Source organism: Sturnira hondurensis, unplaced genomic scaffold, assembly GCF_014824575.4.
Source record: "Sturnira hondurensis isolate 20B ecotype Veracruz unplaced genomic scaffold, ASM1482457v3 Scaffold0011378, whole genome shotgun sequence".
In the NCBI taxonomy this organism is placed as follows: Eukaryota; Metazoa; Chordata; class Mammalia; order Chiroptera; family Phyllostomidae; genus Sturnira; species Sturnira hondurensis.
Window position 1 is genome coordinate 516,865 of NW_028084009.1, and position 27,061 is coordinate 543,925.

General features: G+C 44.1%; 1 protein-coding gene across 1 annotated transcript; it reads right to left on the reverse strand.

Annotated features, from left to right (window-relative positions):
- Positions 1 to 79: 79 nt before the first annotated feature.
- ZNFX1 (zinc finger NFX1-type containing 1) lies at positions 80 to 27,052 on the reverse strand. The gene is made up of 14 exons (XM_037059868.1): positions 26,644 to 27,052; positions 24,676 to 24,779; positions 19,806 to 21,608; positions 16,512 to 16,643; positions 15,032 to 15,180; positions 14,284 to 14,433; positions 12,919 to 13,033; positions 11,546 to 11,796; positions 9,910 to 10,049; positions 8,311 to 8,465; positions 7,784 to 7,929; positions 4,849 to 4,959; positions 4,438 to 4,533; positions 80 to 3,549 (listed from the first exon to the last, which is right to left on the reverse strand). Exons 2-14 carry the CDS (start codon positions 24,734 to 24,736, stop codon positions 1,108 to 1,110), a joined length of 5,751 nt encoding a protein of 1,916 aa, XP_036915763.1. The 5' UTR covers positions 24,737 to 24,779; positions 26,644 to 27,052; the 3' UTR covers positions 80 to 1,107.
- Positions 27,053 to 27,061: the final 9 nt, after the last annotated feature.

The following is a 27,061-nucleotide window of genomic DNA, read 5'->3' on the forward strand; positions in this document are numbered from 1 at the left end:
ACTGCCCCCATTCTCATCCTCACTGTCTCAAGCCACCTGAGCTGTTTCTAACAGCTGAGGACAAACATGGACCACTGAATTCTTGCAATCAGTTTTTATTAGCTTTAGAGACTAAAGTGCATAGTAGACAAAAAAGGAGATGCATACATAGGAAAGATTTTTTTCACCAACATTAGAAAGACCTGAGATGCCTAAGTGTTCTAGGAAACAATGGGCTGACAGACTACACAGGAGGCAGGCCTGGGGAGCTGGTTTCTGGCATGGATCTGGGGCCTGCAGAAGCTGCTGGCATGCTAACCCTGCACAGGCAGAAGCTGCAACAGATGGTGTTGGGACAAAGGGTCACACTTTGGATAGGTGCTGCTGATACCGAACGTGAGTTTAATTCCATTCAGGACCCCAGGGAACCAGCACTGCTACTGAACCTTTCCCATTACAAGCAAAGAAACCACTGTCCCAAAGTGCAAGTCACAGGAAAGGTACAGGATGAGGATCACTCCAGTTAGCCTGGGCTTCTTGCATAAGCACCCAGCTGTGGGTAGTCGCATTTTTCTTGCTCTCAGTAAATATGTAACTGGGTCAGAGTTAGTGAAGTCTGTCTTATCATATGCCTCACCTGGAACGACGGTGCCTGAGAAGGGCAAGAGGGATCCTTGTGCTTGTTGAAAGGATAAGCAATTCATAAACAACTCCTCTGAGCTTCTGTTTATTAGAATGAAAGTTAGTCTGCAAGTTAAGGCCTGGCACTTAGAATGAGTCTTCTTCATTGAGCTTACACTGTCCCCACAGCAGCGCAGAAAAAACATCTGATGGAGTCCGGACCCAGAGATACCACTGTATAGCCCCAAACACCCTCCAGGGAGTCTGTCCACTAACTTGCAGGAGAGAAAAAAAGATTACATCTGTTAACTTAGTTCTCAGTTCTGGAGGTAAAGTGCTTACTCTAGCGCAGGGGTTAATCTAGAAACAAATGAGGGCAAGCCCTAAAAGTGGATCCTTAAAGTAGGTGCTAAGACTAAAAGACAGTAAAAAACTTTGATTCCTTCATAAAGAAGCCAACCCCAGCCGTACAGTGGTCAGGGCAAAAGGCAGCCGTGTGCCATCTTCCTACATCAGCCTGTGGATCTCCTCAAAGTTCATCAGGTTGTTGGCCGTGTCAGACCAGGCAGCATGCTGGGCTCCATCCATCTCGGAGGCAAGCTCATTGCTCCTTTCCAGAGTATGATTCACTCCCCCAATCACTTCTTTACAGTCAGGACATGTGCTCCTCTGCATGGCTCCCCCACAATCGCCAATCACATAGATGTGGCCATTGGGGCACTTGAACCAGTGGCCAAGAGGTAAACCTATGGCTTTGACGATCTGTACACGCTCTCTCTCTGAGATGCCCAAGCCAGAGCAGGGAAGAGTGGTTTTCAGAGCTTCCATTTTTTTCCGCACAAGCTGCTCATCCTGCTGGGTGAATTTACACGTTCTCTCAAGGATTCTGCGGACAGTGCAGACCTCTTCTGCTACAGTACCACTCATTTTCCCCTCCGCCATTCTGCAGCGGGTGAGGAGGTCCACCAGGTATGTGAGCCTCTGCATTTCACTTTGGAGGTCATCCAATTCCTGGCTGGTAAAGCTCAAACGCTCCTTGGCTAGCCACTCATGGACCTGGTCTAGTCGAGTCCTCACTTTGCTCTGTTCCGTGGAATTCACCTTTTTCAGAGAATCCCACAGTCTAGCCAAGTAGTCATAGAAGTTGATGTAATTCTCAACGAGGCCCAGGTCCCTCACTGACAGATTTTTCTGGGCCAGCTTCTCTGTCAACATCAGGAAGTCTTCAGGAAGCAGCTGGTGGAGGAGACTCTTCCCCTCCAGCAGAGCCTTAAGTTGTTTCTGGCTGGTTGTGATTTCCCCTGCAGAGCCCTGGATCTTCATTTTGACTATTTCAATCTCTTCCAGTCGCTGTTTGATGCTGGTTCCATATCTCAGGTTTTTACGGATAGGCACCTGGCAGATTGGGCAGACTTTCAACCTGATGGCAACTTCATCATCCTTCTGCTCATTCATGTACTGGTCCAAGGCTTGTACCTCAAAGATATGGCTACAGTCTTCTAGCTGTACAAAGCGGGCATCAGGCTCATCTTCAAAACCAAAGAAGATTTGGGTGACTTCTTCCTGGTGGCAGACACGGCACTTCTTGGGGCACGGCTCCCCACACAAACCAATGCAGGGGTGGCCACAAGCTAGCAACTTAGTACAAGGCACGTAGCATGGGGGTCGGTTGCAGGGCTCAGAGCAGAGTTTGGTGCACTGGTAATGCTGGCAGCGCCAAACACAGGGTTCCACGCAGGCGCTGCACAGTTCCCCACACTTCTTCTTGCACTGGCTGTGGACACAGCGGTTCTGACAGGTCCGCTGGCAGGGTGGGCACTCACCAATGCATGGCTCCTGGCACTTGTGTGAGCAGATGAGCAGACGCTTGCAAGGCTGCTGACAACGCTCATGAAAGCGCCCTTCGAAGCAACTGTGGCAGGAGCCAGGGCAAGGATGCCCACAGTCCAAGATGGCACCGCACTTGGTGGTGCACTTGACTGGTAGGTCATACTTGAGGTCCTCCACGTTACCGCATTTCACCTGTTGACTGTGCCCACACTTGAGTTTCACAGTGACCATTTCTGAACACAACTGCACACAGGACTCACCACAGGAGTGGCTGCACCTGTGCCCGCATTTCAGGACCTTGGAGCAAGGCTCTTGACAGCAAAAATCAGACTCAGATAAGGAACAAGGGACCATCTGTTCATGGCCACACCGAAGAATGATTTTGGGCACCTTCACCTGACAGGGCTCACATTCCTGAAAGCAAACAAGGGGGCACCGATGTCTGTCTTTGCAGATGACCTTCTGGCATGGCTTCATGCATTGGAACTTCTTGTGCAAGGGGTCATAAGGGTGGCAGGCACGAGTGCAGACATGCCCACAATCCAGTCGGAACTCACAGGGTAGGTTGCAGCCTCCCTCGGGCACTCTTTGGAAGTCAGATGCTTTGGATACTGCAGTGTAGGTATCAGGGTGGTTCTGGCAGCACAGCCGAAGCGTTTGGCCTATTTGATTGTTCTCTCGAAGGGTATGGATGATCTTGCTCCACAAGGGTACCTTGGCCAACATCTGCATGTTTCCGATGCAGTACATCCCCTTCTTGGCACGGGACAAGGCCACGCAGATGCGGTTGGATATCTGGAGAAAACCCACCTTGCCTTCCTGATTGCTCCGTACTAGTGAGAGGATGATGATGTCATTCTCTTCCCCTTGGTATTTGTCCACCACATGGACCTTGACACGAGCAAATGTCTCAGCTGGCATGAGTTTGCGCAGGCAGAACAGCTGCCCAGTGTAGGTGGTGAGGATTGTGATCTGGGAGGGCAGGTATTCCTGGCACAGGAAGTACTTGCACAGCTCTACCACAAAATGAGCCTCATGCTGATTCTGGTGGCTTTTGCCTTCTTGGATTTCCTGTTCAGGAAAGTTGTGTTCTATAAAGTAAAGGTTAGAAGACACCCCCTAAAAAAGAAAATAAGTGACATGTTAGAAAGTTCACTCGTGGCAGCATTTCTTTTTATCGCCACATTTGTTGACCATTGACCCTGTTCCGGAGAGGGAGAGACCTTGAAGGCTTTTTGTATACTTGGCACCATGGTCTTTGATTCTGTAGTCACCATGGGCTTTGTTTTGGAGCATTAACAAACAGTGAAGCCCTGGCTGGCGTAGCTCAGTGGATTTGAGTGCGGGCCTGTGAACCACACAATCACGGTTCGATTCCCAGTCAGGGCACATGCCTGGGTTTCGGGCCAGTTCCCAGCAGGGGACTCACGAGAGGCAACTATACATTGATACTTCTCTCCTTCCCTTCCTCTCTAAAGATAAATAAATAAAATCTTTAAAAAAACAAACAAACAAACAAAAAAACCAACAGTGAAATAGATAAAGAATTAATGTGTATTTTAGTTCTGAAGACACTTGTTTGATATTACTATTTCTAACAGCCAGCCATCCACAATCTAACCATTATAGGTCAGGGAATAAGCAGCAGCTATGCTAATGAGAGAGGAGCTAACTTACAAGCTCTCTACTGTGCTGATGGCTTTCTATACCTCATCTCCTTCAATCCCATAATGTGATGAGGCAGCAGCCATCATTCTCACTGTACAGAAGACGACCTTAAAACTCAGAACTGGTATGTAACTTGCTAAAATGTAACACAGCTACTAACTGACAGAGCTGGGATTCAAAACCCAGGTCTACACTATCAAATTTTATCATATTCCTCCTCTTAAAAACTATATTTTTAAAAAGCTGGCTCAATGCCCTTCTGAAAGCCCCTTTCACCCTAAGGAAAATATAGGCTCCCAGGTTGCTGACAGCAGCAGCTGGGGGACAGGGCAGACTCACCTTAATCTTCTCGTATTTGAGAACAGAGGGATGATTCTCTAGATCCTGGTAAATGTGGGGGGTCAAAAGCCGGGCGATTTCAGGGCGCATGCGGTGCTGAAACAGGACATGTATGTCATCAGAAACATGGGCAGAGATTAAATGCAGTTTTTGTAAAGAACAGGTGGAAATCTGGGGAGGTAACATTTGAAAATAATATGGAAGAAAGAATATAAACAGGCTCCTTCATCCAATATAAACTCAACACAAGCTGATCTTGCTGTATTTTAAGACAGAAAACAAAATAGTCTGACAGAGTCATTTCATTACTAAACCAGTTTTATTTTTACGAGAACTTTCTCGCTGGCAGTTGGTAGGCTCCCAAGAGCCTTCTCCTAGACGTTTTGTAATAACAGAGGCCCACCTTCTCACCTGGTAATTCAGACGGACAAAGGGAATGTTTACTTTCACTAGCCGTTCAAAGAGGGACACCTCAAGGTTGAAATTCTTGGCCAGATCATACACGTTGGCACTGGGGCGCAGCTGAGAAAAGAAACATGACTGAGAATTCTCTATTGAAAATACAATTCATTCATTCATCCATCCATCCGTCCATCCATCCACCCACCCAACTACTCATCAAATATTTTTTAAGTGCCTTCTATGTGCAGGTAGTGTTATAAGTGCTGAGAGACTAAGGATAAAGTGTGACAAGGGCCACGAAGGCAAGAAATAATGGCAATGTGACACAGTGCCCAGGGGTGCAGGTTCTTCAGCTACGCCCCTCTGAACAGGAGTTGAAGCCAGCATGGAAGAAGCTGACAGTCCTTCGAAAAGGAAGCCATGAAGGAGCAGGAAGGGCAGGGGTGGTAACACAGTAATCACAAGAGACAGAGGTATGAGGTGAAGTCAGAGAAGCAGGCTGAACCCTGGGAATATTGTAGATGACTTTAAGAAACCTGATTTTTGACTTCTGCCAAGATGGAGGTGTAGGTGGAAACATTGTGTCTTCTCCCACAACCAAATTTGAATACAACAAAGGTTTGGAGAACAAAGACACAGCCAAAGAACAGAAAATTGAACTATACCGAAGTCCAACAACAACGAACTGTTCTACAGGACAGGTAAGAGGGGCGGAGCCAGCAGCGGAGCAAGGTCGGCAGGAAAGATCCCCCAACCCCAGGCGCCCAGGCACCCGGGGTATCATGGAGTGGACCCAGTGAGGGCTCAGGATGCCGGGAATGAGCAGTGAGATGGACCGCGCAGCCCCCAGCAACGAACCCAGCGGCGGCTGACTGAGGTTGCACATTTGCGAGCAGTGGGACTAATCGTGGGGCCTGCGGTGGCGGCAGGAGGAAGCAAAGGGTGCCGGACACTGCTTTCTTTGGCCCCGCCCCCACATACAGCGTCACAACACAGCGACTGGGTCGCTGTGAACACCTAGGGCTCTACTTCTCATATGTAACAGGCATGAACAGTCCAAAATGTGGCTCAAGAAGAACTCAAAGCCCCAGAGCCGATAACTCTAAGTGACCAGGAAATAGTGAACCTCTCAGATGCACAATTCAAGACACTGGTGATCAGGATGCTCACAGAACTGGTTGATTTTAGCCACAAATTAGAGGAACATATGAAGGCTAAACTAATTGAAATGAAGGGAAATGCACAGGAAACCAATAGTGATGGAAAGGAAACTGAGACTCAAATCAAGGGGGTAGACCAGAAGGAAGAAAGAAATGACCAAACAGGAAAAAGTGAAGTTATAAGAATTCAAAAACATGAGGAGAGGCTTAGGAACCTCCAGGACATCTTTAAACGTTCCAACGTCCGAATTATAGGGGTACCAGAAGAGGAAAAGAAACAGCCACGAGTGGAAAACATATTTGAACAAATAATAAAGGAGAACTTCCCCAGTCTGGCAAAGGAAATAGACTTCCAGGAAATCCAGGAAGCTCAGAGAGTCCCAAAGAAGTTGGACCCAAGAAGAAACACACGAAGGCACATCATTATTACATTAGCCAAGATTAAAATGAAGGACAGAATCGTAGAAGCAGCAAGAGATAAGGGGACAGTTACCTACAAAGGAGTTCCCATCAGACTGTCAGCTGATTTCTCAAAAGAGACCTTATGGGCAAGGAGCTGGAAGGAAGTATTCCAAGTCATGAAATCCAAAGACCTACATCCAAGATTGCTCTATCCGGCAAAACTTTCATTTAGAATGGAAGGGCAGATAAAGTGCTTCTCAGATAAGATCAAATTCAAGGAGTTCATCATCACCAAGCCCTTATTATATGAAATGTTAAAGGGACTTATCTAAGAAAAAGAAGATGAAAAATATGAACAGTGAAAGGACAGCAAACTCACAGTTATTAACAACCACACCTAAAACAAAAGCAAACCAAGAGGACAGCTAGATCAGGAGCGAAACCATAGAAATGAAGAACATGTGGAGGGTTAGCAACAGGGGAGTGGGAGGAGGAGAAGGGGGGAGAAGATACAGAAAATAGGTAGCATAGACGGTAGGTAAAAAATAGATAGGGGGGAGGGCAAGAATAGTAGGGGAAATATAGAATCTAAAGAACTTGAGACACGTGGTCATAAACTAAAGGGGGAAGGGGTGGGGGAGGGGGGTATGCAGGGTGGAGGGGAATGAGGGGGGGAACAGAACAACTGTAATGGTAATAATCAATAAAATATATTAAAAAAAAAGAAAAAGAAACCTGATTTTTAAAAATATATATTTTATTTATTTATTTTTAGAGAGAGGAGAAGGGTGAGAGAGAGCACGAGAAACATCAGTGTGCGGTTGCCTCTCACATGCCCCTCACTAGAGACCTGGCTCGGAAGGAACACAGGCATACGCCCTAACTGGGAATCGAACTGGCAACCCTTTGGTTCGCAGGCCAGCACTCAATCCACCAAGCCACACCAGCCATGGCAGAAGCTTGATTTTTATAGTAAGTGCAATGGGAAACCATTGGAGAGTTTTGAGCTGGAAGTGACATGATCTGATTTACTTTTTTGTTGTTGTTTAATTTCATGTTGGTGCCTTTATTAAGAATGGATTAGAAGGTGGCAAAAATGGAAGCGGGGGGACAGAAAATATGGTATTTCAACAGTCCACTTAAAAGGCTATGGTGGATAAGAAAAATAGTAGAGGAAACAGATGAAATGGATGATGCTAGTTCTAAAATATACCCCAAACCGAAGAACACCTACTCTTAGATTGAACATAGAAGGCAAGAGAAAAAGTAATCAAAGAAAGCCATTAATAGGCTTAAGAACTGTTGAAGCAGAGTGGCCTGGATCCTCGTGATTGATTCTACCCTCCAGACAGCAAGCCCATATTCAGAGGCTCCAGCCTTACCTGTTGGTGGTCTCCAATCAGAATGAGGTGCTGGCATGCTTTGCTCAATGTGGCAATGGTGTGGGCCTCAAGGACTTCGGCAGCCTCTTCCACAATGACAATCCGAGGTTCTACTTTCTGCAAAATTTGGCGATATTTGGCAGCACCTTAAGTCAAGAGAGAAGAGGCTCCCCTGAGATGATATACTGGACCCATCAGGCCACTGGGCTTCTGGGTCTGTGACAACTGAGCCCTTCACATTCATCCAGGGCTATGGTGATTACTGAATGAGAGAACGGGTGCTGCTGGATAGCTACCAGAGCATCATACCCATGTTGGTCATTACTGGGGTTCCAAATGCAACAGGAACAAGTAGGTGGATTTCACCAACAGTTCCCTAAATACAGCTTGCTTGCTTTCAATAGCTTTTCATGGTATTTCCCCCTAACCTACTAAAAACACTTCACTTTACCTGTCCTACATTATCTGAGAGGAGCCTGGCACCAGGAGCGAATGGCTGGAACAGGTAAATTTACTTGTTTTCTTACCTGTGGTTGTCATTCCTATGACCTGGGCATCTTTCAGAATGTGCAGGTCTTCCTGGAGTCTCAGCTCTGCCAGTCTCTCTGCTGATGCGCGGTACTGATGCTCATAGCTGAGGATCTTTCGACGGGTGTCAGCCTGGTACCTCTGTAGCCACAGCCTGAAGAATATAAAGAACAAGGTAGAGTGAGCCATGAGCTCTTTGAGAAGGCAGAAGACCCCCTTCATTGTGCCCTGTGTGTGAAGTGAAACCTAGACTGCTGAGGAGCTTATAAGCCACAGAGAAAAAGACAGACCCAGATGTGCAGGGACCCAGGAGTCTAAAAGGCCCAACAAAACATGCATAGAGACATGTATTTAAGAGGTGAAGAGCTAAAAAAGGGGTCAGGACAAAGAACAGAGGTTAAACCTTGGAAAAAGAGTAAGGAACTTCAAAAGCTTAAATAAGAGCCCTGGCTAGTGTCGCTCAGTGGATTGAGCACCGGCCTGTGAACTAAAGGGTCGCTGGTTCAATTCACAGTCAGGGCATATGCCTGAGTTGCGGGCCAGGTTCCCAGTTGGAGGTACATGAGAGGCAACCACACACTGACGTTTCGCTCCCTCTTTCTCTAAAACTAAATAAACTTTTTTTTGGTAAGATTTTATTTATTTATTTATTTATCTTTAGAGGGGAAGGAGAGAGGGAGAGAAACATCAATGTATGGTTGCCTTTTGTGCATCCCCTGCTGGGAGTTGGCCTGTAGGGAACTGGACTACAACTCAGGCATGTGCCCTGACTGGGAATCGAACCGCAATCCTCTGGTTTGCAGGCCCGTGCTCAATCCACTGAGCTATACCAGCCAGGGCCTAAATAAACTTTTTTTTTTTAAAGCTTCAAGAATTTCTCCAAATTCTTCCCGCCCATCCCTGGCTGAGTCTTCTTCCTTTCCTAATTCTCCAGAGTCTTCTTTTGTAAGTAAAATGGATCATGTCACTACTGTGCTGTAAAATCTTCCAATGGATTTTTGATGCTCTTCAGATGAAACCCTTGGTCCTCACTTTAGCACTTTGAGGCCTTGCACTGTCTGGCCCCTGCCCACCTCTCTGACTTGACTTTGCATTTCTCTGAGCCACAGCCATTCTGGCTGCCCTCTTCACTTCCTCAAACAGATACGCTCCCTCTCATCTCAGGGCCTTTGCCTAGAAAGTCCCCCAAATCTCATCTCTTCCTTCCCTACTGGCTTATAATTATCCACTCCTCTTTCAGAGCTTGCCTCCCATGTCTTTTTCCTGGATACCTTGGACAGACCAGCTCAGATACACATTAATATTACTAGCACTCCTTGCTTTTTTTTCTTAGTGTTTATTCCCATTTCTAACATTTTATTTGTGGAATTAACTAATTTGTCTGCTTGGATAGACTCTCAACTCCGTGAGGAGGTACAGCCAAATGTCTTCTATCCCATGGCTGCACTTCCCGGCTCTCAGCTCAGTGCAGTGGCTGAATCTATCATTAGTTAACCCTGTTCAAGGCCTGGGGGGTTATATTCTAGGGACAGAAAAGGAACCTCCTGTGGAAATTACATGGGCTAGTGCTGGGGGGAGGTGGGTGCTGGGCATGGTACCTATAAAGCTGCCAGCGAGAATTCAGATCCAGCTGCCAAACATCCTGGATTTCATTGGCCTCGGCCTCAGTCATGGTGTTCAGTTTGCGAAGCTCATCCTTTACTCTCTTCTTCATTTTCTTTTTCTGGTTACGCTGCATCTGTTGACACCAATACCAGCCGAGGTCACCATATGAGCAGAGGTGGGCCCTGTTCTACGCCCTAGATGAGGCTCACAGCACATAAACAAGGGGCTGCCACCTCCAAAGAACTTCTTTAAGTGTCTCACACTTTCTCAACAGAGATTCCATTGCCAAGTAGCTAAACAGAGCTCTGGGGCCAGTGGACCTGGATTCAAAGCCCCATCTACCTCTTATTAGTTTTAGGACCTAGACTAAGTCACTGAACCTCTGTGCCTCTGCATCCCTTCTATAAAATGAGAATAGTAATAGTGCTGCTTCATAAGATTGCTAGATTGATTGTAGGGGTAAATACATGGAAAGCACTTACAATAGTGCTGGCACCAGTTATCACAGAATCTCTTTTGACTACAGTTTGTTTCTCATTCCTGAAACATGTGTCACGAAAGTAGAGAGGTGAGCCCTTCTTTCTGAATTCCATACGGGGCCTGCTAAAATCATCTTAACACCATCATATTGTGATGGTATGTTTCACAAGTGGATTAAAGGCACCATTTTGGAGAAAGTGCTCTCCCCTGGATGTCTCACGAAATCTGAGGCCATGAACCATTAAAACAATTGGCATGCAAGACAAATGTCACAATATTATGGACCTTGCCCCACTTCAAAACCAAACAAATTCCTCCTGAGGCCACGTGGCAGAGAGATGCCCAATCCATGTTTCAAAGTATTGGGATTATGACTCCACCCATCATTTATAGTGATGTTGAACTGAACTAAGAGAACACAGGTTCAAAGCCATCAGACTGGTAAAAATTGCATCCAAAGTTACCTTGAAAGTCCCTTAAGTAAACAGTGGGGTCCAGAAAATATTACTTTAAGTGTCTAGTCCTCTATCGTCATAGTAATGCACGGTGCATTCTGAAGCCCTGGGGGTCCTAACCAAGGAAGGAGCGAAGGGCAAGTCTGTATGTAGCCATGTGTGTGTTCACACTACTCTGGCTTTAAGAGAAACACCAAATTCCAGGGTGAGTGAAGCATCCCATCCAGCTGGTATGGCTTGCTTCTTTCCCTTTTACTTGAATCCTCTAAAATCTTAATGCAGGTTTAGACTTGTTTTCTAGTTGGTAGAAGGTTAATATCCATGGAAGCACCAAGCACTAAGACTATAAGCATTTGATCTGCTGCATATGTACTGTATTTTCCTCAAAGTTCAAGGGAAGCACTTGGCTACCTCATTCCTGTCTTTCTAAACTGGCATTTCTTGCCAGGGCCCCTCTGAAGGGCCATATTTTGATACTCTTGAAAATAAGACTCATCCTTATACATTGGGGTCTGGTTGAAGTGTAAATTCAGCTCATTGTGAGGACGAGGTGAAAACACTACAACACAGGTGATAAAGACTGCAGTTCTGGTCAGAACCGATGTTCTCAGGCCTATTTTAGGAAAGTCTAACCACCCACCAGGCAGAACCCCCATTCCTCATTCCATTAAGGCTTTAAGAGAAGTGAGTTTACCTCCCACTCTCCTTCAGCTTGCTCCTGCCCAGCTGCTGTCCCAGGGCCTTCTTTTTCTAGCCTCATGGCCAGAAGCACTTTAGCCAATTCCTGGATTGCCCCATTCTCTTCCTTCTTCCGCCGCCGGGGCCTCACTACCTCTTCCTCCTCAATCACCCGGTCTGCTTGAATCAGGTCGGCCTCCTCTGCGATCTCAATCAGAGAACCTTCCTCTTCCCCTTCTTCCTCCTCCTCCTCCCCTTCTGCCTGGGCTAAGAGAAGAGAACAGGTAGGACGGAAATGAGGACGCCTGAAGCCAAAGGATGAAAGAGGGCACTGACAAGAGCTAGGGGATGGAGACAGGCTTCCTTATACACCTTTTTGTTACCATTTTGTATCACTGCCTCCTTAAAAAAATTTACCATATATACAGGGTGGGGGAAAATCTTTACCATATACAGTTGTTTATATGGGAAAAAATACAATAATTAATACATAGTAATACAAGAATAAACTGTGTTTCACATACAACTGTAAATCTACTTTTGCCCCACCCTGTATATAATGTGTATTACCTCTAAATAACACATTGTCTAGTCTTGATTTTTTGGAGCTCTATATAACTGAAATCATATTGTATATATAGGGTCCGGCAGAAGTAATGCCTGCTTGAGTGTGGTTGGTAGGGTAATAATATGTGTATAATAATTTATAGTTTTCATTTGAACATTTCATGTAAAATGTCACATGGTGTGCTTGAGTGTGATCTTGTTATGTTACAGAATTACACGCTATGATCTTGTAATAAAAAAATGGGTGTTATTTGTGCTGGCCCAGTATTTTCCCCTAACTTGCCTTTTTCATTCAGCATGTTTTTGAGATTCATGCATGTTGCTATATATGCTATAATTCCTTTTCACTATTGTACAGTATTTCATTATCTGAATAGGTTATAATCAATCCATCTATTGTACAAATGTTGATAGATACTTGAGGCCTATTTCTCTATTATCATAAAGTGGTTGTGTCAATTGCTATTCCCATAAGCACATAAATGTATCAGAGTTCCTACTGCTCTGCATTATTATCAGTGTGGAGTTATATACAACCTTTCAATTTTTGCCAATCTAGTGGGTACATAACAGTACCTCATTTTGCTTTTAATTCCTCTAGTTTCTAACGAGTACCTCTCATGTTTATTGACCATTAGAATTTCCTATTTTGTAATGTGCCTGTTAAAAAGTGTTTTATCTATTTTCCTATTAAGCAATTATTTGTCTTTTCTGATTTATTAATGCTCATTACATATCCTGGTTATTTTTTAACTTCTGCTCTTCTGGTTTTTATCATATTCCACTTTAGAATGTGATTCTAGGCAGACATACACTTCTTACCTATATTTTCAGGTCCTGCTGGAACAACACTTTGGGTGAAAGAAATGACACCCAGACCCAGCCATTCCAGCATCATGGAATGCTTCCAGCTTTGGAAAAAACCCCATTCACCATCCTGAGGAAGGAAGAATATTCAGTCTATTCAGTCATGGGAATTCTATGACAACCGGTGTGAAGAAAAAGGCCTTCATGACAAATCAAAAGTAATTCCCTTAAAATTTAGTGGCTGCAAATTGGCAACTCTTGGGCAACTGGACCATTTAATCTGACTTGCATATATTTGTTAAATAATTTTTTTCTTGTATTGACACAGAAAGAGGGGAAGAGAGGAAGGAAGAAAGGGAGAGGAACAACGACGTGAGAAACAACAATCCGTTGCTTCTTCCACGTGCCCCAACCAGGGACTGGACCTGTAATCCAGGCATGTGCCCTGACTGGGCAATAAACTGGCAACCCTGTGGTTCGCGGGATGACGCCCAACCAACTGAGCCACACCAGTCAAAATAAAAATTTTCTGCTTCTCTTGACAAAACCAGGAGCTACGGTGGCAAAGAGGCTGTACTCCTAAATGGCAACAAATAACCAGAAGTGAGTTGCTGCCCTGCCTTTTTCTACTTTGCCACAGTTCTCTCTACTTCCCAAAGTCTCACATCTAGCCTGCTTCAGTCATTTTTACAGAACCTCATTGACCCCTTTTGGCTTTTGGGTTTATTACCCTGGAACTCACCAATCTATTGATACAACAGGGTGCCACTTCCCTAGGTTCCTGGCCAGTCACTTTACAGACATTGTGTTAGTTGCTTTTCATAACATTTTTTGAAGGCAGGCATTATATTATCCTTGTGTGAGTGTTGAAGGATCTGAGGACCACTTTGGGCCAAGTCACACAGTCTGTGTGACTCAGGTCTGCTGACAACACGCTAGGTTGTCTTGTTACTACATTTCATTTAACAAGCACATACAGCACATTTATTAAGAGGATTACGAATATTAACTTGTTTATCCAAATAATCCTGTAAAAATTAAGTTGATCTGTTAGAAACTCCACTTTTGCAAGTCAAAATTTCAAAGACTGGCAATTTCATATGGTTCAACTTAATGTTATTATCTCCAGGGTATAAATGAGGAAATAGGCACAGAAAAATCAAGTAACTTGCCCAGAGCGAAATCAGAATTTCAATCCAGAAGGCTAGCTCCAGAGTCTTGTTCTTGACTAGTATACTCAGCTGTCTCTCATGAAATGGAACTTCCAACATTATGTCAGCATCAATTTACCAAACAGCTAATGCTTTGGATTGCTGCTCTTGCTGAAGGCTCCTTCCATCTGACAAGACAGATGCTTGCGCCCCCCAGCATGACCCTTACCTGCATTGGTCCACTCGTCAGGCTTTTCCAGTGCTGGGAGGAAATGTACTTCTCCAGGTGCTGTTCCCGCACTACGCCATCCATGGTGCACTCCAGAGTCTGGGCCCCCTGATGCAGCTCTTGCTCTGACTCCTTCATTTGGGTCACGATCTGCTTAGAACAGTGGTAAAGAAATGATCGGTAGGTATGCTCATCCCCCAAACTCAGTCCCTGCCTCGAGGAAAACAAACCTAAGACAGGAACAGCAAGAATGGAGAATAAACCAATTCCCAAAGTAATCTGTAGTCTTAAAACCAAAAGTTTATTATCTAAAATGTCTAAAAGACACCAACCAATAAACAAGGAAAGAATAATACTAGAGAAAAACAGTCCAAGGATCCTGTGGTGGAGACTTCTCTCTTTTTCCCTCAGTAGTAACTCAGAATTTTGGTTGGCATATGGCTGCTCAGCTAGAAGATGGTCAATAGGCTGTAAGTAGAAGTGCTTTGTGTGGTTTGGAGGGATTGGCCCAAGGTTCTGGCAGGAGCTGGGAGAGGGCAACGTGCCCTTTTTTGCCCATTCTCCACCTTGGATTACAGAGGCGAAGGTCACACCACAGGATTAGCAGAACGTAGAGCTGGAATGAACCTGGGTCCTTCGGAGTCTCGGGGCGCTTCCCTATCTACCTCGGACTGCCTCCCCAGAAAGCCAATGCTACCTTGTCTGGTTGCCCCTGGAGTGGCCCCCAATACCCAAAGCCTGAACTCACATTCATGTAGGCCCTCTGGAGGTGCATGGGGAGGTTTCGGCGAAATTCCCGCTTGTTCCTCAGCTCCCTCAGCGTGAACTGTTTCAGCACTTCACTATTGCTCCTTCCACCTACCCTCACGATGCTGGTCTTTTGACACCTGTAGATACCTGTGGAGAGAAGTGGAGCACAGCAGAGCTGAGAGGAGCTATGCTGGATTCTCTCAGGTGAGAGTTGTATGTGTTTCGGGTAGTGTGTCAGCTGGTCCCGAGGGAACAAACTGGTGCTTACAGGAAACCTACCCCACTAACGAGCAATACGGCCCCAGGAATGATATGACCTGCAGAGCAGTAAAGTGCGGTGCTTAAGAGCATAGGCTTTAAAATCACACCACTGAAGACCCAACTAACTGGCTCCACAACCTACTGCCATGTAACCTGGGGCATGTTACTCAACTTACCTTCAGTTTCTTCATCTGTGATTTGAAAACGGTACTACTTTCCTTATGGGACTATATATAGTCTGAGTAAACTAAAGATTATCTTTATAGCTCCTAGGTAGGGCCTGGCATAGAATAAGCTCTTAGTGAATGTTCTCTATTATTCACTCTACATTATATTAATGGATTCCTTTTATGTGCCAGACATGTGCTGGGCTCTGAAGATGGAGCTGTGAAAACTCAGACTCAGTTTCTAATTTGTCCTCCTGTCTCACAGTCTGGCAGAGAATATACACATTGAACAATTTATCACTGTAGTGAAAATGCAGTTAGGTACTATAAATACACGATGCTGCAAGTATGTAACTGGAGGCCTCACCTAGTTTGGATGAGGTAGGGATTTAATTCTTGAGAATCTCATATTTGAATTGAGACCCCAAGAATAAAAAAAGATTTAATGTAGGTGAAAGGAGGATGTAGAAGAATGGAAAATAATATTCTAAGCAAAAGGAAAATCATATACTTTTTCACTCATGTAATCAGTATTTTTCAGTGCCTAGTATGTGCCAGGATCTGTGAATATAGCAAGACGCAGGAACAATCCTCATGGTATTTATTGTCTAGGGTTCAGCTACATAAAAATAAATTGTTACATATGTGTTAAGTCTCTGAAGGAAAAATACAAAAAGAGACTTAACTTTGCTCTAGTGCAATATTAAAGTGAACATGAAAAGATATTTAAGGTGAAATCTGAGGAATTAATAGACTTGGAACCAGCCAGGCTGGATGTGGTCAAGATGGACAGAGAGCTAGAGAGAAAAAGTGCATTCTAGGCAGGGGGCACAGCATGCACCAGGAAAGAAGTTGAGGAATTCAAGGAACTAAAGACAAAGGGAAGAGGTAGGAGATGAAATTCAGAGTTAGGGTGGTATAAGCAACATATAGCTTTAAAAATCATGGTGAGAACTGTGGACTTTTATTCAAAGAGCAATAGAAACCTACTGAAGTTGCAAATGGTTCAACTATAAACGTCTTGCTAGAGAATAATTTTGCATACATTACCTTCCAAAAACTGGTCCAAAGCATGATTAGTATAACATACAACCAAGATGGGGAACTTCTGGTGGCTAATTTGCCAAACAGGGTAATTTGTCAGAAGGGCCTGAACAATTTTTAGACCCACATAGGTTTTGCCTATGAAAAAAGAAAAAAGGAGAGTTAGAAAAATTAAGACACTAAAAGGAGTAGTTATAGAAAATTATTATTTTTAAAAGCCCTTTTGCTCATCTGTCTCCCAGCCACCCTATTTCTCTCTTAAAAGCAACCCATGTCACCAGTCTCTTGTGTGACTTCCCAGAGACAGCCATCAGTGCACGTATGGGCAAACGTGACTATGCAGAGTTTTTCCTTCTTTTCTTTCTTTCATACAAATAGCAGCAGACTATTTTCACTGATCTACATCTTGCTTTTTCCACTGAAAGAATCCTCCCTTCTTGTTTTTCACAGATATAAGGCGATTTTTTAGCATTTCCTATTGATGGATATACCATTTGATTATGACTTATCCATACAATGAAATATAATAAAATCATATAAACAAGAGAGAAATACTACTATGTATGCATGTGAAAGAAGCAAAACAACATGCAGAAGAGTATTTCTAGCATAGTGGGTTAAAAAATGGGGGGAATAAGTGTAAGTATGTATTTGCTTGAATATTCATAAGAAAAACTCTGGAAAGATACACAGGAAGATGACATTGTTTGCTTTAGAGAAGGGAACTGAATGAGGTGGCAGATGGAGGGAGACATGGACTTAAAAATTTTTTAACCACTTTTTATTAAAACATAAAATTAAAATTAGTAATGAGCCAACATTTCTGATCTCCCAGCTTAGCAAAAACTGATGATCAGAAAAAAAAATGGAAACATACAATAATGCTGGAAAGAATGTAAGGAAATGGCCCTCGCTGGTGTGGCTCAGCGGACTGAGCTCCAGCCAGAGAACCAAAGGGTTGCCAGTTCAATTCCCAGTCAAGGCACCCGCCTGGGTTATGGGCCAAGTCCCCAGTGTGGGATGCGCAAAAGGCAACCACACATTTATGTTTCTCTCCCTTTCTCTCACCCTACCCCTCTGTCCAAAAATAAATATGGGGTGGGGTGGGGAATGGTGGGGAGAAAATGCAGACAACTGTAATTGAACAACAATAAAGTAAGTAAATAAATAAAATATTTTTAAAAAAGAATGTACGGAAATGTAAGCATATTCACTTTGGTGAGAGGACAACTTGGTGAATTTTCTAAAACCCCCCAAAACACCACTTTAATCATGCATATTTTTCCATCAGGTAGGTATTTATTAGAAAGAACTTTTCATCTATTGCATTCATTTCTTTATCATGAGTTGCCACTACTTTATCAGTGTTTTTTAAAGACCTCTTCCTGTTTTTGTTTTTTTTTGTATATCCTTTTGGGAGGCTAATTTAGTAGTATCCAGTGTAACTATTATTGTGAATTCCCACTTGAGGAAAAAAAAATCACAAGAAATAATAAGCGGAGTACCCAAAGATACACACACGCAAAAATAGAGACATATGGGTACTTATTATAGCACTGATGTAATAACAAAATATTTATATATATATGATACATTTATACCCTGCAGAGAAGGCAGGCATAATAAAGAGTGAGGTACATTTCTAAATGTAACTGTAGCATAAAGAATGTAAAAATGTTCATAACATGTATAATTTATATTTATATCATGTATAGTTTATATTTATACATAAATTATATATATCCATATACCTAAATTTATTTATCTATGTATAAATTATAAACCAATAAAAGAGCATGATTCCATTTTTGTTATTAATAGGGGAAGTGTGATAGATGAATGTAAACATACAAATGCATATATAAATACAAAGAAATATCAGTGCTAATCTTGGAGAACATCTTAAAAGATACATATCAAATTGCTAACAGTAGTTATTATCCCAGAGTAGGATCAGAGAACGGTACATGGGCAGAAGGGTGTAGGGAGGTATATTTCCATGAGAAGCAAGCAGAGGGGAGCCACGACTCGAGAGCCAAAATGCCCAGGTTTGAGACCTAGGTCTGTCACTTACCACCCACGCGAGCTTCAACATACTATTCAGAATCTTCGCCTTAGTTTTTTTCATGTGTAAAATCAAATGCTTCTGCCTCACAATTATTGTGAGGATGCAGTAAGTTCACATATGTATGGTAGGTAAAACAGCAAGTACATGGTACTATTATTATATTTAGTAAGTCCTCAACATCGTTCACAGGTTCTTGGAATATAAGTCTTTAAGCAAAATGACATATAACAAAGCCAATTTTCCCACAGGCTGATTGATAGAAACAAGAGTCAGTTTCTATGGCATATTTCTGGTCACCAAAACATCACCGAACTTCTAAATAAAGACCCCAAATATTCCTAATATTAAACACAGAAATAAATGTGAACTATATACATACACTTAAGAAAGATAAATAAAAACAAGTAAGAGAATTCTTTTCCAACCCACTTACTCCAGTTCAGGGTTGAGGACGGCTGGAGCCGATCCTGACAGCTCAGGGTGCAAGGCAGGGCCCACCCTGGACAGGACGCCCTTCCATCACAGGGCACATGCACACACTCACGCAGACTGGGACGGTGCAGACACATCAGTTCACCTCACGTGCACATCTGCGGGGCGTGGAAGGGACTGGAGTCCCTGGAGAAAACCCACACAGATGTGGGGAGACCATGCAGACCCCACAGTCAGTGGCTCTGACTGGGAATTGATTTTTTTACTGATCAATGTTATTTAAAAAATGATGGTGAATGAAGTAACATTATTCCAGGACCTGCTGTACTTGATGTTACTTAATTAAAAGTAATATATAAAACAAACTAATATAGCCTTTGATGAAGCAGAGGGTAATCTTCTGAAGTTTGTCCCCTAGCAGTCTTCTTTAACCTTATGACTTTGGTTTATTACTATGCATTACCAAGCAGTCGCCACTGAAAAATCAACATAAGCAAACTCCATAAACAAGTTTGAAGCCCATTTCCTGGGAATGTTTCTTTTTTAAAAATTGAATTTATTGATGTGACATTGGTTAGTAAAATTAAAAAGGTTTCAAGTGTATAATTTCCTATCATCTGTATTATCATATTGTGTGTTTACCGCCCCAAGTCTCCTTCCATCATCATTTATCCCCTCTATACCCTCTTCCACCTCCCCCACCCCATCATAGGAATGTTTCTAACTGAGATATTCTAGAGTCAAGTGTTCCTTCCCTATCTCCTAAGGCAGATGACACGTGTTCTGAAAAATTCTCCTACCTGTTCCAGGAGGTCCTTGAATAACAGCCAGTTCTCTTGTGAGAGCAAACTGCAAAGCTTCCATCTGGGAGTCATCCAGCTTCAGGACTTCTTTGGAGGGCCACTGGCTGGGATCTAAGATATTAACTCTAGAATATCTCAAGCCATCTTTCAAAGATTCCTTGGTGGCTGAGGGACTATTTATTAAGGGAGTAAAATCATATCTGCCTCCCATTACCAAGTACCTTGGCTCCCTCACATAAGAGTCACATTCCACAATGTTTCTCTGGAAAGGGACGTCTTCCTCCTGGATCTCCTGGAGTCCTTCCAGGACATGCCTATAGGCCTCGAAGTATGCGGTTGTCTCCACCATGAGGAATGAGTCAGAGGGATGGACCTCTGCTAGCAGTTCTTGGCTCTGCTCATTGAAGCAAAGCTGGACAAATCCTTGGCGAAGATCCTCTTGCTCTCGGTTAGACACTGTGGCAAAAAGAAATGTCTCAAAATTGTCCTTGGACATGCACACTAAGGACCCGTACAGCAATCGCTTGGAATTCTGCCAGCGAACATTCTTCAGTGGTTTTGTGTCAAAATGCACCTTATAGACGATGCCTGATGATGAACACACAGGGGTGATTATCCTGGTATCAAAGTAGATTCGGATGTCATCGAACTTTCTCTTCCTCAGGCCTTGGTCTTCAAAGCTCTGGAGAAGTTCCAAAATGCCTTCTCGTAGGGGTCTGACAAAATCTTCTCGCAGCAGCCGAAAGTGGGTATCCAGATAGACAGCGGTGCTCTCGTATTTTCCAGCAATGATGTTGGGGCGAAGGAATGGCTTCTCATCCAAGTGCACTTCATTGTAGGTAGGGTAAATGGGCATAGTCCGGTAGCTCTCAACATGGTCTTCTGCCTTAGTCTGTACTAAAGTATAGGTGTCCTCTCTTAAAGTGCCCTCTCGCCTCCTTTCCTGCAAATGTTCGACGATGGTCTGCACCTTTTCCAGGTTCTTCTCAGTCTCCTCTTCTATGTCAACACCTGAGGCTCTCAAAGCATTAAGAGAAGTTGGCAAGAGGGAAATGAGCATAGAAGTTTCCTGCATAGAGCTGGCAGGGAAGACACTTACAAGCTCCTGAAGGAGGGAGATGATGTTGCTAATGTGTTCCGGATACTGGTTTCGAGTATCAGCAGAGGATTCAGTGATCATCCCTACCACATAATTCGGAAGGCAGACTTTGAGGAATTTTGAGTTCTTCAATATGCCCAGGACATGAAGAATGCTCTGGCGATCCATTTTGGAACTACAAGCCTTCCGAAGAACCTGACAAATGAGCTCAAGGAGACTGGATTTCATAAAAGAATGAGACAGAAGCTCCTTTAGTCCTAAACTTGAGGCAAGTGTGATGACCACCTCAGAGGGGTCTTTCTGCAGAAGACTTTCTAGGAACTTATAGCCCAGTTTCTTCACCTGCTGTGGCTGTCCTGCAGGCTTCTGGTAGGGGGCCCGCCACTGTTGGAAGTTTTCATCAGACCATGGTGGTCTGCGGTTCCTTCCCTCCTGATTGCCATTTCTCTGCCTGGTGTCATTCTCCTGACCATGTCTTTGGCCTCTGGGTTCATCATTGGCATGTCCCCCACGGTTCCTCCTTTCCGGATGTGGGTTCCTTCCCATTGCTGCAAACCTTTCTTCTCTTTGCCAGTAAGGAACAGGATGGTTGTTGGCCCTAGGATGCCTTCCCAGCAGGTAGGCTCCTCCTCTGAGAACATTGGCTGGTGGATTATTGGCCTGATTTCTAGCTCTTGGTGGCAATTCACCATCAATAGGCCCTAAACACAATGGGAATATCGAGTAAGCACAAAAACCAAGGTGCAAGGAAATCTAGTAAGATGACAATGAACATGTTCTCATTTTCCAAAACAACCAAGGAGCTAAGGTTTTATTTCATGAAAACTAAGGTTTTCTACCAAGCCATATAGCAAATGTAACATCGATTACTATGTTGCTCTATATATTATAAAAATATTGTTGCCTTGACTGGTGTGGCTTAGTGGATTGGGTGTTGTCACACAAACCAAAAGGCTGCCGGTTTGATTCCAAGTTGGGGCACATGTCTGGGTTGTGGGCCAGGTCCCCAGATGGGGGCGGCCAAGACACAACCAAAAGATGTTTCTCTCCCTCTTTTTTCCATCTCTCCAAAAATAAATAAATAAAATCTTTAAAAAATACAGGTTTTTTTTCAGAGGGTACAAAAGGGAAAAGGAATAAACATTTTGGGGTGTCTAATACATGCTAGAGAACAAATGCTTGTGGTGTATCATTTAATCTTCACAAGCTGGTATTATTTCAGAGGGTCAAAAAGATCAGCTTGCCCTGAATAGTGTGGCTCAGTGGACTGAGTGCGGGCCTGTGACCCAAACAAAGGGTTAGGGTTCAAATTCCAGTCAGGGGACATGTCTGGATTGTAGGCCAAGTACCCAGTAGGGGTGCATGAGAGGCAACCACACATTGATGTTTCTCTCACTCTCTTTCTCTTCTGTCTAAAAATAAATAAAATATTTTAAAAAAAGATCAGCTCATTGCTTGTATTTTCTTGCCAGTACCAAACAACAGCCAATGTTAGTTTTAGAGCCAAAAAGAACTGATTCAAATATTGATCTGGGCACTTCCTCACTGTATTACCTTGGCTAAGGTGCATAATTTCTCTAAACTTCAATATATGGGTTGAGCACAGGCTGAGAACCAAAGGGTCACTGGTTCAATTCCCAGTCAGGGCTCATGCCTGGGTTGCAGGCTGGGTCACCAGTGGGGGCCATGTGAGAGGCAACCATACACTGATGTTTCGTTCCCTCTTTCTCCCTCCCTTCCCCTCTCTCTAAAAATAAATAAGTGAAAACCTTTCAAATGTTTATGAGATGCTTAGTATAGTGTAGCTCCTGACACATAAAGCTCTCGCTAAAGTTAGTTATTACTAGTAGCACTAATAATAATTTTCTATTGGCCTACCCTATTGATTTTTAGAGCCATTGGTTCCGCCATTAAGCAATTACATCATAGGCAACAGAGGCATCAAGTGAAATAAAACTATAAAGGGCAATGTTTCTTAAATTTTGCCCAGAAAGCAAAGGGGGATGTGGAGTTTCCTCTACTAAGATGCCTTTGAGCTAACTGACTGTAAAAGAAACTGAAAAATGAAACTCATGGTCCTCCTTTCTGCAATATGAGTTCATACACATAGTACTTTATCTGTCATCAACACTCAGGAAAGAAAGGATGTGTGTGTGTGTGTGTGTGTGTGTGTTAGGTGACACACCCAGTACGCACATGAAAGCTAACACCACATAGTGGATGAAGCCAAACTTTTCTTCCTTGATCTGCCACACATTTCATAAGTGATCGTGGCCCACAAACTCATGCCCAGTTTTTCTCACCTCCCTTTCCTCTAAAATTGATTCTGGAGCTGACCCAACTAGCAGAATGACTTGGAGATTTTAGAAACAAGCAAACAAAAAATAAGACTGTATACAATAACTTGATAAAAAATATCATAAAAATTTCAAATGCACACCATATTCAAAATGATCATTCCACTTAATGCTAAGTCTACTTATGTACATTTTTCCTTGTTTTGCATCTTTTAAAAATATTTTTTAAATTTATTTTTAGAGAGAGGGGAAGGGAGAAAGAGAGGGAGAAAAGTATCAATGTGTGGTTGCCTCTCACGTGGCCCCCACTGGTGACCTGGCCTGCAGTCCAGGCATGTGCTCTAAACTGGGAATTGAACTGGCAACCCTTTGGTTTGCAGACCAGCACTCAATTCACTGAGCCACACAGGCCAGGGCTTGTTCTGCATTTTTCAGAGAAAAATTTAATGTGAAACATACAGGAGTATTTGGTAAAATATAAATACTGTGTACTACTGAACTTTAAATTTTTATAACTAATGCTTTCAAATTCCCAAGATATCAGAAGAAAGTCCTACTTCTAATATTCTGATCTGATTAGAAAACTAGACATTTTGGAAGAACAAAAAATTGATTGTTTCTCACTCTTTTCAACATTCATACAGCTCATAAAATAAAATTCTGCAATTCTTCATCATTTGTTTCCCAGCTAAACTCAGATGACATATTGAAAACTTAGGGAAAAGCAAAAATCCACTTGGTTGTTTGTTTTAGAAAGTTCTTAGCAAACAGAGCAATCATTGTAGTACAGTAATGCTTTTAGAACTAATTTTGCTTTGATGGCTAAGACTCTAGGCACATGCTCTCAAATATAAAGCCACTAGGTATTTGTGGCTATTAAGCATCTTAAATGTGATTAATCTGAATTAGGATGTGTAGAAGAACACACAGAATTTTGAAGACTTAATAACAAAAAAAGTTAAATAGCTCATTAAATTTTTTTATATTGATAAAATCTTAAAATACTTGAATATGATATGGTTAGTAAAAACATTAAAATTATTAAAGTACTATGATAATACTATTCAATTATAATAAGATATTTGAATATATTGACTTAAATAAGTACTAACTCATTGCACTTTATTAAATTAAAAAATGGATTTTACCTGTTTCTTTGTGCTTTTTTAAACGATGCTACTGGGAAATTTTTAAATTATATTTTTGGCTTTTATTATGTTTCTACTGGACAGTGCTGCTCTAAACCTGAGCATTACTTCCATTTGTGACACCTCATCACTATCTCTGTTGAAGTGCACCCATCCATCCGTTCTCTTCAGGGAAAAAGCAGAGGGCTGTTCTTTCAGAGTCAATCATATTGTAGCTAAGAAATAAACTATTTTTTACTTGAGAGATGCAGCCAATCGTAGGTGGGCCTGCTCCTTCACCAGGAGCTCGGTTTCCTTCCCATTAGCTGGAAAACCTTACTCACCTCTGTGGTTGTTATGGGGATTCCTGGGCCTGGCATCTGGACAAGGTCTTCTGTCCTCCATGTCCAAGTCACTTGAATTCCTCCACCTGAAACTGCCCAGAAATCTGCACAGGTTGAAAGGAATTAAAACATAGCATCTGGCAGGAAAAACCCAAAACAGCATTAAGTCAATCCTGCCAGTACATCTTAATGATTTGTTAACCAAGAGTTAAACACAGATTTTAATCATGGACAGTGTTCAACTCTGAACACTCAATTATGATATAAAAACATTAAACTCACAATTTAGGTGACTTCAGGGATCAAATTTCCCCCCTTCTCTTTATCCCTGCACTTTCTCAGTGTAGAGAAGTGTCATTTATTCCCTTTCAAAACTACTGTTTGTTTTATGCCTTTAGCCAAATTACCTAACCTATTGTTAGGTTTCATTTTCCTTTCTACAAAGCAGATAAACATGGTTGCCAGGACAGAAAGAAGTACACTTTGGTTAATCCCAAAACATGAACATGCCACCCCGTTCAGCATTTATAATACATAGCATTCTATAGCTTACAGTGCTCTCCAGTTTGTAAATCATTATTTAGTAGTTACCCCTTATGCTACTCTTTGGAACGCAGGCAAACTAAGTTCTCCATTCTAGTGAAATCAAAACAAAGACAATCACAGGTTTCAACAATCAGGAGGCTTAGCATCGCAGCATGCTGTTTCTTCAATCAGCTACGAATCTGCAGTTCTTTCCTTCTCCTCTTTCTACCTTGATTTTTGGAGGAAGAGAAGCCCCTTCAAGGGAACTTCCCAACAGAGCTCATATACACCCTGTGGGCTAGGGCGAGGGGAAAAGTGGGTGGTTTGTAGACCTCAGCAAGGGGATTTCTGAGACTGTCCTAAGTTTTTAAATATTCATGGTTGGAAACTGTGAATAGATTTGGCATTATATGAGGAGTAGCTTTTATCCTCATCAGAAAAGAGTCCCTTTCCTTCTCCCTGGCAAAATTTTTGGTAAATCTCCTCCTTCATGGTATCAAACCCTGCTCTCTTGGCTCAGGTTCAGTACTGGGTTGTTTGGTTTATGTATTTATGTATTTATTTTGCATGGGAAAAAAATTCCCAGGGAAAAACTCCTTCTCCCCCCCACTTGGGAAAACAAAAACAAAAACAAAAAACCACCTAAAGCAGAAACTCAGAAATTTTCTGAGATGACAGGCAAGGCACGGGAGGGGCGGAAAGAAGCAGGAAATGCTTCGACAAAAGCAGACCACGGTGGGTTTCTCTGGGAATCAAGGACCAAAGGGCAGACAACCACTGACGGCCGGGCTGGGACGGGGATCGCAGGGGAGGCGAGCGGCGGTCACCGCCGTGGGACAACAGAGGCCGAGACCCGCAGCCGGGGCCGGGTTTCGGGGGACCACTCCAGGGCCCCGAGGGGGTCAGGGAGAGCCGGGGCTGCGTGGGGGCTGCGTGGGGGCGCGGGGAAGGCGCCACAGCCCGGCCGCAGCGGGGAGTGGCAGCGGCGGTGGGGAGAGCTGAAGGGGGCGCTGCAGAGGTGATGGGGGACCTGGAAACAGGGGTGGGGAGGGTAGCTATGGAGGGTGCTTCGTAGAAACCGCGCGATGGCCGGGGTGAGGACAGAGAAGGGAGAAGGGGGAAGGGGTGGGGGTGGCCGAGGCAGAAAGTGAGAGTAGACGCGGGGGAGGCAGGCAGAGGTGGCGAGGGAGGGAGAGCTCTCTCCGGGCGGACAATGGAGGCGCTGGGCGCAGAGGGGGTGAAGTTGGGGTCCGAGGCGGTGCAGAGGCGGGGGGTGAAGATAGTGGGGGAGCAGGGGACAGGGACTCCGAGGTGGACGATGCGGGCGCAGAGAAAGACGGAAGTCGAAGGCAGAGAGAATGTAAAGCGGTGAAAGTGACAGGCGCCGAGGAGGGCGACTGGGGTGGGGGGTGGGGGCCGGGACCCGGGGCAGGGGTCACTCACCCAGCTCCGGCGCGTCCTCTCGCCGCCGCCGCCGTCTGGTGCTGCAGTTCGGGTCCAAGCAGGTCCGCGGTTCCGCCCAGAGCCGCGCACTTTCGGTTTTCTTTCCTTTCGGTTTCCAAACACTGGGCGGGAGGGGCGGGAGGGGAGAGCAGGCCGGGCCGGCGGACGCGAGGACACAGGAGGAGGGGCCCTGGCACCGCTGGCTCCCCCGCCCTCAGACCCGGCAGGAGCCGGTAGGCGTCGCCTCAGCTTCCCGCGGCGGCTCTGGCGGGCGCAGCTGAGGGGAGGGGGCTGCGGGGGGCCGGTGAACAGCGCCCCAGGCAGTTGCAAGCCTCCGCCGGCCCCGAAAGAGGGGAAACTCGACGGAATTCTTGGTGCGTGTGAAGCGCGACATGGCGGCCCAATGTGTACAAAAAGG

Coding starts and splice junctions, on each gene's coding strand:
- ZNFX1 (XM_037059868.1), bottom strand. CDS start 24,736: ATGGAGGACAGAAGACCTTGTCCAGATGCCAGGCCCAGGAATCCCCAT. Junction 13,034..14,283: donor TGACGAGTGGACCAATGCAG/GTAAGGGTCATG, acceptor TTCCTTCCTCAG/GATGGTGAATGGGGTTTTTT. Junction 4,534..4,848: donor TTGTCCGTCTGAATTACCAG/GTGAGAAGGTGG, acceptor GTCCTGTTTCAG/CACCGCATGCGCCCTGAAAT.